At 50.3% G+C, this 11,773-nt stretch overlaps 1 protein-coding gene across 1 annotated transcript in view; it reads right to left on the reverse strand.

The window, feature by feature from the left end:
• Positions 1 to 11,773, reverse strand: part of SLC7A5 (solute carrier family 7 member 5) — a 43,732-nt gene that overhangs the window by 29,070 nt on the left and 2,889 nt on the right. Inside the window, exon 2 of the mRNA XM_018560557.1 lies at positions 381 to 506. Coding sequence (XP_018416059.1) covers positions 381 to 506 — 126 coding nt within the window. The remainder of the gene's footprint in view (positions 1 to 380; positions 507 to 11,773) is intronic.

Genomic DNA, 11,773 nt, shown 5'->3' on the forward strand with positions numbered 1-11,773 from the left:
GCCTGGGTATGACATCCGGGAAGGCGGGAGAATGACATCATCCCTCTGACATCAGAGACAGGCTGGAATGCTGTAGCAGGGGGTGGCTCAGTAAGACAAAAAAGCCCGAGGGTGGGAGGGGCATGATCACTGAACGGGCCAAGTGACATTGTCTCCTAAAATTAGGGTGTTGGTTTGTCCTGAGTGGCCAAATTACAGGTTCCCTTTGTTTTCATGGCTTTGCTATGTGACACCGGAATGCAAACACGTACACTGCATGACAACGAAAAACGCGTCGCTGGCTCATAGGTGTCACCTTTTTGTGCTGTGGCAGCGAATAGTTATATATCATTGTATATTGGGCGGATCTACAATGTCCTCCGTTGCCGGGGGAGACTCACCTCTGCCCAGCTGTATGAAGCCGAGGATGATAATCAGACACAGAGCCAAAAGCTTCGCCGCAGCAAACGCATCCTGGACGCGCGTCGCCGCTTTTACACTGTAGCAGTTGATGGCGGTCAGCAGCACTGAAAGGAGAAAAGAAACGAAAAGTGTCATTAGAGGCGAAACAAAATCACAAAACCGCTTCTTATAAATGTTACATAATAAAACGTGACCCGAGAGGAGGATACAACGTGACCCGAGAGGAGGATACAACGTGACCCCAGAGGAGGATACAACATGACCCGAGAGGAGGATACAACGTGACCCCAGAGGAGGATACAACGTGACCCCAGAGGAGGATACAACGTGACCCCAGAGGAGGATACAACGTGACCCCAGAGGAGGATACAACGTGACCCCAGAGGAGGATACGACGTGACCCGAGAGGAGGATACAACGTGACCCGAGAGGAGGATACAACGTGACGGCAGAGCTGGATCTCTACGGCGGAAATGTACTGCAATTATTTAAATCTGACCTCCGTCCTTCCCTTCAGTCTTCTATCTGACCTCCGTCCTTCCCTTCAGTCTTCTATCTGACCTCTGTCCTTCCCTTCAGTCTTCTATCTGACCTCCGTCCTCCCCTTCAGTCTTCTATCTGACCTCCGTCCTTCCCTTCAGTCTTCTATCTGACCTCCGTCCTCCCCTTCAGTCTTCTATCTGACCTCCGTCCTTCCCTTCAGTCTTACATCTGACCTCCGTCCTCCCCTTCAGCCTTCTATCTGACCTCCGTCCTCCCCTTCAGCCTTCTATCTGACCTCCGTCCTTCCCTTCAGTCTTCTATCTGACCTCCGTCCTCCCCTTCAGTCTTCTATCTGACCTCCGTCCTCTCCTTCAGTCTTACATCTGACCTCCGTCCTCTCCTTCAGTCTTACATCTGTCCTCCGTCCTTCCCTTCAGTCTTCTATCTGACCTCCGTCCTTGCCTTCAGTCTTCTATCTGTCCTCCGTCCTTCCCTCCCCTATTTTCCCAAAACTTCATTAAATGTAATTGAAATCTGAACTAATAATTTATGAAAATATGAAATGCAATTCCCGTACAGTGGCCCTTTAAATCCCCTCTGTAGCCTTGGGAATAGTGCCACAGTGGAGCAACCCCCCCTCCCCCCTCATGGGGCCCCAGAGCTGCCATGCTATGCAAGCGGGTGATTTGTTCAGTCGCAGCCCAACAAAGGTCAGATTGTGTCTCTTGCCAGGTATGCCAGTCTGTTATTGCGGCTCCAATTATCATGGAACACAATGTGGGGGAAGAAACTAAATCCCTACGACTGCAGGCAGTTCACTTACTGAGGCAGCATGGCGGAGGCCTGAGGAGACGCCTGCCCCGTACCTCACCGGTGCCGCCTCTCCGCCGTGAACCGATGGGCTGAAAATTAATGGTTATGGAAAAGCGACAGCTCGGTACCGAGAAGAATGATACAGAGGAAGTGAAACTTGGAAGGTTCTAATGAGAGTAAACTAAAATAAAATGTGTTATTGTAACTTAGATACATTGTTTTATATTCACCCTGCGCGTTTCCTGAGCAAACTCGGGTTTTGTTTGCTGCCTCTTTCTGCATTCCCCCTTCAAAATGAAAGTCTTTATATGTCAAGCCAAAGCCAAAATAATGTCCAACTCCCCCCCCCCCCCCTGTGGTTTTCACACATACATCCTACTGCTCAGCTACACCCCTGAGCTACTCAGCCACACCCCTGATCTGCTCATCCACACCTCTGAGCTTCTCAGCCCCATTCCTGAGCTTCTCCGTTATTCCTTTGAGCTTCTCAGCCACACCCCTGAGCTCCTCCCTTATGCCCCTAAACTTCTCTGCTTTGCCCCTGAGCTTCTCAGCTACACCCCTGAGCTTCTCAGCCACACCCCTAAGTTCCTCCCCTGTGCCCCTGAGCTTCTCAGCCACACCCCTGAGTTCCTCCCCTATGCCCCTAAACTTCTCTGCTTTGCCCCTGAGCTTCTCCGCTACACCCCTGAGCTTCTCAGCCACACCCCTAAGCTCCTCCCCTGTGCCCCTGAGCTTCTCAGCCACACCCCTGAGTTCCTCCCCTATGCCCTTGAGCGTCTCTGCTATGCCCCTGAGCTTCTCATCCAAACCCTTGAGCTTCTCATCCACACCCTTGAGCTTCACAGCCCCATCCCTGGGCTTCTCAGCTATGCATCTGAGCTGCTCATTCACACCCTTGAGCTTCTCATCCACACTTTTGAGCTTCTCAGCCCCATTCCTGAGCTTCTCCACTATTCCTTGGAGTTTCTCGGCCAAACCCCTGAGCTTCTCCCCTATGCCCCTGAGCTGCTCAGCTACAACCCTGACCTTCTCAACTACACCCCTGAGCTTCTCAGCCACGCCTGAGCTTCTCATCCACACCCTTGAGCTTCTCAGCCCCATCTCTGAGCTTCTCTGCTATGCATCTGAGCTTCTTAGCCACACCCCTGAGCTTCTAAGCCCCAACCCCTGAGCTGTCTACTATGCCCTTGAACTACTCAGCCACGTCCATGAGCTTCTTAGCCCCATCCCTTGAGATTCTCATCCACACCCTTGTGAGCTTCTCAGCCCCATCTCTGAGCTTTTCACTATGCATCTTAGTTGCTTAGCCACACCCCTGAGCTTCTCAGCCCCAACCCCTGAGCTGTCTACTATGCCTTTGAATTACTCAGCCCCACCCCTGAGCTTCTCATGCGCACCCCTGAGCTTCTCAGCCCTGGGCTGCTTAAAGAGAGTGACGTTACCAATCTGAGAGAGATGTAGAGGTATCTGGGACAAGAGAAGGGAAGATGGAACTCTACGCAATGTTAATCTCTAAAAGGTAAAAGCCCGCCATGAAAACTGGAGGCGATTATAGAACAAAATTGGATATTCTTATATTTATATTATATTGACGAAAGCGGAGAAACGGGAAATATCAGCTTTTCGGGTTTTGTTAGATGGAAGGTGTCTGAATACCATACACACCCCACAAGTCACATTCCTGTTATGGTGACAACTCTGGATTCCCCATGACTTCAGTGATAATTGTCACCAGGACAAATAGAGAGGAGACACGGATAGCGATAAAAACCTGACAGAGGGTATCTAACCTTCCCCGCTCCACCCAAAACAAACAAAAAAAAGTTCTGCCCTTTACATCCGACAGAACACACATGCATGGAGTTTGGCCGGGAGCCACTCTTAACATCCTCTACAACATTTCACATCCTGGATTAGTCACAGAGATTGTAGTAGAGTTACAACGTGTTCCTCTCTGGCTCTGTGTATACAGAGAGTGCGACAGGGGCCCCCGAAGACGTAGCACGAGGGAGGGAGGACTTCTCGTATGTATGACGTGTGCCATTGAATGATCCACCGCCAGAGAATGAGTTCACTGGAAGATCTGACTCAGCAGGAAATTCACTATAAGAAGTCTTTTATCTAAAACAAGCCCAACCCCCGACACCCCCCTGGCAATTCTACTATGGACAGTCTGAGGAAGTTCTGTTATCATACAGAAATACGCTGCTGACAGTCTACTGTAACAGTGCGAATCTTATCAATGGCAACCAAGTGTCAGTGTGTCATTGTTCTGGAACCCCCAAGTGTCAGTGTGTCATTGTTCTGGGACCCCCAAGTGTCAGTGTGTCATTGTTCTGGGGCCCCCAAGTGTCAGTGTGTCATTGTTCTGGGACCCCCAAGTGTCAGTGTGTCATTGTTCTGGGACCCCCAAGTGTCAGTGTGTCATTGTTCTGGGACCCCCAAGTGTCAGTGTTCTGGGATCCCCAAGTGTCATATTATTCAGGGACACAACAAGTACTTAAGGGTCCAAATGAGTAATTTCCCAATACGATGGCCCTCATCTCCCCATCTGAGAAGACACAAATAGACACCCAGTGGCCCCTATATGAGTGCAGCTACAGGTGAGCTATAATCCATGCGGGGGGGGGGCACGGGTCAGTGCAGTATACAGCCATGTTATTAGCTCACGCCGACTCTGCGCTCACAATAAGCCCCCGTCTGCTCTGCCCGGCGCCCCGCTGTGCTAATCTGTCCATGTTTTTCATGATCACAAGACCAGCCCAGCCCACGGCATTATCACTGACATTTCGGGCCCCCAGGGTTCAGTGCTTCAAGAACAACTTGTTTTTCTATATGCGGGGGCCACAACAATCCCAAACATTTGTATAAGCCCCTGTGAGCTGCGGCTGAGCCAGACGGGAGCTCTGTGTGGAGATGAGAACTTCAGACACTGCAGCGAGTGGCTCCTTCCAGTGACCCCGGCATAGCAGGCCTGGCACAGGTCACCGGGCTTCCCAAATTCTGATGGAGATCAAAGCCGTGTTATTACTACAAGTTCTTCCGGCCACAACCCGCACAGCCGGCCACAACCTGCACATCCCCCCCGCCCCCCGACATGTTGTACCAGCCAAACTCTGATTTACGGCAATAATTAGGAACTCCGGCACATATAACAGCTCTGTATTTATTAAGATATTGGAATATGTCAGTATCTGAATGTGACCCTCTTACAGTCACTTGTACAGCCGAACTCAGACTAGGGGAGGGATAAGCAGCACTAGGAGCCAATCAGTTTGTGTGCTGATAAGAAGCATGCTGATAGGAGAAGAGGGCAGGAACCTGGGCTCAGAGGAAGTGGATTGCATGATGCCAGCCATCAGAAAGCAGGCATCTTGTGGTGAGAAAGAAGTACTGCAGGGTAAATCTCTGGATTAGAAGTGAGTACTACAACAAAAGCTAGGATAGGACACCCCTAAGATAGGAAGTGTCCAGGACTACAGAACACCCCCTCTTTACTCATCTCCATACCATAGGAGATCTTCAGTAGTCCACAGAAAGCGCTGGGCAGGGTTGGTAAAGCCCGGGCCCCTCTCCAGATGAACCACAGGGTACCTTTAATAGCCGCATCGAAAACACAGGATCAGTAATCTCCGAGCAGAAAGGTAAACAGGATTTTCAGGAGATGCGGGCGGGAGAGGCTTCTTACGTTACTAAATCACGTCTTAAACCTGTTTAACCGATTATTGAACCACCTCATCCGTCTAGTTTTAAATAGACGGCCCGAAGTCAGGGCTGAGCCCGGCGGGTCGGAGTCGAGGAGGTTCCTGGTACTATGAAGAACAGACTGCGAAAAAACAATATATTAAACTGGCAAAAAAATCAGCCCCAGATGTAGTCTCGCCCGGCGCCAGCTGGTACTTTTCTTTTCTCGTTGGTATGCGCGGTTATATAATGGCCGAGCAAATATTGGGAGACGGTGGGGGGTGGTAGGGGGGTTACTAAGCCCTTAAAGGTGCACAGCAATCAAAAGAGAATGTTGTGCATTGTGACTGACACTCTAATTGTCATCAATGGAGCTGGCTCCTGAAAAGATCCTGCTGGCTCCTGGATTGGACAGACTGGCTTAACTTGTCCACCCCCGGCCTGTGGTCATAGTTGGAAGCTGTCTGAATTAATATAGAGTCCCTCACCTCCCATGACCATTACTATGGTGTTGCCTCCCTCCATGGCCATTAATATGAATTTTCCTACTTCATGGCCATTGATAAGGAGTTGCCCCCTCCATGGCCATTGATAAGGAGTTGCCCCCTCCATGGCCATTGATATGAAGTTGCCTCTTCCATGGCCATTGATAAGGAGTTGTCCCCTCCATGGCCATTATGGCCATTGATATGGAGTTGTCCCCTCCATGGCCATTGATATGGAGTTGCCTCCCTCATGGCCTTTGATATGGAGTTGCCTCCCTCATGGCCATTGATAAGGAGTTGTCCCCTCCATGGCCATTGATATGGAGTTGCCCCCTCCATGGCCATTGATAAGGAGTTGTCCCCTCCATGGCCATTGATAAGGAGTTGACCCCTTTGTGGCTACTGCACCTTCCACTCTTTCCACAACAATTTGGAGAGTGTCTATGGGTATTTGTGCCAATTTGTGAGGTCAGGTTCTGATGTTGGATGAGAATTTCTGGCTTACAATTGGCATTCCAATTCATCCCAAAGGTGTTCAGTAGGGTTGAGGTCGGGGCTCTGTGCAGGACACTCGAGTTCCTCCACCAAACTGGTCACACCATGTCTTCATGGAGCTGGCTTTGTACACCGGGGACAGTCATGGTGGAACAGAAAAGGGTCTTCACCAAACTGTGACCACAAAGCTGGAAGAGCACAATTGTCTGCAATGTCTTTGTACGATGTAGAATGAACAGAAACCTTCACTGGAGACACCTGAACCCCATCATTGTGAGGGGTTCCAATTCACCCCAAAGGTGTTTAGTAGGGTTGAGGTCAGGGCTTTGTGCAGGTCAATCGACTTCCTGCACATTTTGAAAGGGGGTGGGGTCCACATACTTATACCATATTGTATATTTCACATAATACAATAGGTGTGACTCTGCAAACATAGCAATACAAATGTAAAATAAATCGGACCTGTCACTGCCCAGTCTTAAAGGGGAACCACAACCTCCTATCCCTTACAGCCAAGGTGTCATCTTAGCCTCCATTTGGACTGCAGGTTCCAGGTCGCTGGACATGTGATCAGCTATGACACCCGCCATTTGAGGGCTCCAGTTGAGAGCTGAAATAAGCCCATTGACAACCGCGACACTTGGCACTGATTTGGGGGACATTACATTGGTGGACGAAGTTCCAACCAGCCTGGAGAAAGTCTTCAACAATCACTGAGAGCCAAGAACAAGTTCTTATCAATATTTAAGGAAAACAGAAATTCCTACAAGACAACGTCCTTCAGACAAACAGCAAAACACAGACTGCGAAGTGTCCACAGAACATGGAAATGTTAAACATTGTTTCTTTGTTTGTCTCTTATCACCGGGCGGGATAAACATTTGTTCTACAACAATCACAGGCTACAGACTGATCCCAGCAAAGTGTACCATGGCACCACCTGCATTGTAAGCTGGGCCGCAGTCTATGGACACCCGGGATCCAAAGCCATTCCCATGAGAGGACGGTAAACTATTCCCAGCTTGGTGAAGAAACTTACAAAACATACTGACAGATAAGAGACGGAATGTGGAAGTGCCGGTTGCATTATACCAAAGAGTTTTCAAGAGACCACTCCATGTGACCTTGCACACATGTGTAGTCCGAGCGTACATGTTTATACAGGGACGACACCCCGAGCAATCAGCCCTTAACTATCCCATCACCAGGTTCCCCCGGAAATGGTCCGCTGGGGAGGTCTGCCGGTGCACGATCATGGATTTAGATGGATCTCTATGACGGTACAACTGGCCACAGACTTTAGAAAGAGGTCGGTGATGATCCAACTGCTCTCCAGTTGCAGCATCTTCAGAGCTCGCCATAAACTGGGCTCTGTCATGGAGGGAGGAAGGGGGGCACTGGAACAATAACTGGGAGTCTTCCTACCCTGTGTGATCGATTGATCCCAGCGGCATCTGTGCAAACCCACCGACGTGAGACTTTTGACTCAGCTCGATACTGTTACCTCGGGCAGCTGTCATCTGACGTCTCTGGGTACCTTTAACTGATCCTACACAGGGTGACACAACAGGTACACTTCATCACCCATCTGGGCAGAAGTAACACGAGTCTAAGGACTTTCTTCCCAAACCCAATGCAGCAATACTCGGACCTGGTGGCTGGCAACTCCGGCACAGCACCGCCAGAGGGAAGGGCGACGGTCACAGTCTCCGATCTGGAAATAACGGTCGCTTCATATCACTCCAGCGGGTGGAAGATAAGAGAGCGGCAGCAGGAATGGGAGCGGGCAGTTTATTGCATCTGCTGCTTTGCTCTATCTGGGCAGATGACGGGGTCACTTTAAATGTTCCACGCAACAGTTGTGACCCGGGGCCACTGAACTGTGCCGAGCCCGATGCCAAGCAGGGTTCAGCACAAGGGCTCTCTCCGATGCCAAGCAGGGTTCAGCACAAGGGCTCTCTCCGATGCCAATCTGGGTTCAGCACAAGGGCTTTCCCCGATGCCAATCAGGGTTCAGCACAAGGGCTCTCACCGATGCCAATCTGGGTTCAGCACAAGGGCTTTCCCCGATGCCAATCAGGGTTCAGCACAAGGGCTCTCACCGATGCCAATCTGGGTTCAGCACAAGGGCTTTCCCCGATGCCAATCAGGGTTCAGCACAAGGGCTCTCTCCGATGCCAATCAGGGTTCAGCACAAGTGCTTTCCCCGATGCCAATCAGGGTTCAGCACAAGGGCTCTCTCCGATGCCAATCAGGGCTCGGCACAAGGGCTCTCCCCGATGCCAATCAGGGCTCGGCACAAGGGCTCTCTCCGATGCCAATCAGGGCTCAGCACAAGGGCTCTCTCCGATGCCAATCAGGGCTCAGCACAAGGGCTCTCTCCGATGCCAATCAGGGCTCAGCACAAGGGCTCTCTCCGATGCCAATCAGGGCTCAGCACAAGGGCTCTCCCCGATGCCAATCAGGGCTCAGCACAAGGGCTCTCTCCGATGCCAATCAGGGCTCAGCACAAGGGCTCTCTCCGATGCCAATCAGGGCTCGGCACAAGGGCTCTCTCCGATGCCAATCAGGGCTCGGCACAAGGGCTCTCCCCGATGCCAATCACGGCTCAGCACAAGGGCTCTCTCCGATGCCAATCAGGGCTCAGCACAAGGGCTCTCTCCGATGCCAATCAGGGCACGGCACAAGGTCTCTCCGATGCCTATCAGGGCTCAGCACAAGGGCTCTCTCCGATGCCAATCAGGGCTCGGCACAAGGGCTCTCTCCGATGCCAATCAGCTCATGGTTAGGATCGCCTTGAGGATGCCCATACAATCTATAATGTGATCCTTTTATCAATCAATATTGTTAATGCATCTAAGAAAGGTCATGTGACCGCTTCTGTATGTTATTCTTTTTCATCAATTTTGATATATGTCGGATCGGAAAGAATGGATTGGACGATCGGCACTGTATCAATTTCTTTTATGTATTGATCCCGTCATTCCTCCATCTCTAAAGCTGATCAGAGGATCATTGAAAAGGATTTTTTTTCACATTGTCCGATCTTTTCATGTTTTCACTTACATTTTTCTGATAATGAATGTTACTGAATGAAAGAAGACACAAAAGAAAATGTGCGAGATCATAAAAAACAACAACCAATGGCTGATCGGCGGCACTGAAGACACCAGAATCTGGTGACAGACGGAGGGAGGGGCTGACAAAAGACCCGGCGGGGTCCATCACAGAAAAGCGGCCCCCATGTCACAGCATTCTATTGAAGCCGATCTCCAGAATGAACCGGTTTCGCTGTGCAGCGTGCAGGCTGATGTAACACTGACAGCATGCGGAGGGGAGGGGCCTTTGAGAGTAAAATGAATGGGAGGCGGGGCCGGCTACATGTGCTACAGCAAAACCACACAGTTCACAAAGGAAGATGATGAAAGTCGGGAGGGGGGGAGGGTGTGTGTGATGGAACTTCTACAATCACTCCGCACATCACTCCACGTGTCTGCGCGCCGGGAGGAAACATTGTATACAACAGAGTGTTATAAATATAAAATGTATATCACATGTACACTGATCACAGCAAACACATGACCCAGCTCAGACCTCCCAATCATAGAGTACTGTACAGTGATAGGTGAGACCTCCCAGTCATAGAGTACTGTACAGTGACAGCCGGGACCTCCCAATCATAGAGTACTGTACAGTGACAGCCGGGACCTCCCAATCATAGAGTACTGTACAGTGATAGGTGAGACCTCCCAGTCATAGAGTACTGTACAGTGATAGGTGAGACCTCCCAGTCATAGAGTACTGTACAGTGACAGCTAAGACCTCCCAGTCATAGAGTACTGTACAGTGACAGCCGTGACCTCCCAGTCATAGAGTATTGTACAGTGACAGCTCAGACCTCCCATTCATAGAGTACTGTACAGTGACAGCTGGGACCTCCCAATCATAGAGTACTGTACAGTGACAGCCGGGACCTCCCAATCATAGAGTACTGTACAGTGATAGGTGAGACCTCCCAGTCATAGAGTACTGTACAGTGATAGGTGAGACCTCCCAGTCATAGAGTACTGTACAGTGACAGCTAAGACCTCCCAGTCATAGAGTACTGTACAGTGACAGCCGTGACCTCCCAGTCATAGAGTATTGTACAGTGACAGCTCAGACCTCCCATTCATAGAGTACTGTACAGTGACAGCTAAGACCTCCCAGTCATAGAGTACTGTACAGCGACAGCTCAGACCTCCCATTCATAGAGTACTGTACAGCGACAGCTCAGACCTCCCAGTCATAGAGTACTGTACATTGACAGCTCAGACCTCCCAGTCATAGAGTACTGTACATTGACAGCTCAGACCTCCCAGTCATAGAGTATTGTACAGTGACAGCCGAGACCTCCCAGTCATAGAGTACTGTACAGTGACAGCTGAGACCCATCAGTCATAGAGTACTGTACAGTGACAGCGCAGACCTCCCAGTCATAGAGTATTGTACAGTGACAGCTCAGACCTCCCAGTCATAGAGTACTGTACAGTGACAGCTGAGACCTCCCAGTCATAGAGTACTGTACAGTGACAGCTCAGACCTCCCAGTCACAGAGTACTGTACATTGACAGCTCAGACCTCCCAGTCATAGAGTATTGTACATTGACAGCTGAGACCTCCCAGTCATAGAGTACTGTACAGTGACAGCTCAGACCTCCCAGTCACAGAGTACTGTACAGTGACAACTCAGACCTCCCAGTCATAGAGTACTGTACAGTGACAGCTCAGACCTCCAAGTCATAGAGTACTGTACAGTGACAGCTGAGACCGGCTCAAAGCACAAACTTTAGTAACTTCATGTTTGTTCTAAGTCAGTGATTCCCCGAGTACAGAAGCCGAGGGATGAAGATGACAGCAGCCGAAATACTTGGACTTTAAAACCCGTCAGAACGGATATTTACATCATGAGAGGTTCATTTTCCTGAGCAGTTTACCTAAATGAGAGGCGACAGCGAGGGGCCGAGTGTGCAGAGGCCATGCCGGGCACGGTGCCCACACAGGGTATCAATAGTACAGGTGACACTCGGAGAACCCAGGGGAGGGGGGGATGGTACTCCTCAGCGAACACTATCAGGTAACGGACACAGGGAGGAGAGCCAACAGCACTGTGCGTGTGTGTATACAGTATATATATATATATATATACAGAGACATTGCTCACAGACACACAGATGGTATACAGAGGGATGATGGACAATAGACTGCAGACATAGTACAGGAGGTGGTCAGAGACTGCAGACATAGTACAGGAGGTGGTCAGAGACTGCAGACATAGTACAGGAGACGGTCAGAGACTGCAGACATAGTACAGGAGGTGGTCAGAGACTGCAGACATAGTACAGGAGATGGTCAGAGACTGCAGACAT

The sequence above is a fragment of the Nanorana parkeri genome, unplaced genomic scaffold (assembly GCF_000935625.1).
Source record: "Nanorana parkeri isolate BGI_ZX_2015 unplaced genomic scaffold, ASM93562v1 scaffold465, whole genome shotgun sequence".
Classification (NCBI taxonomy): Eukaryota; Metazoa; Chordata; class Amphibia; order Anura; family Dicroglossidae; genus Nanorana; species Nanorana parkeri.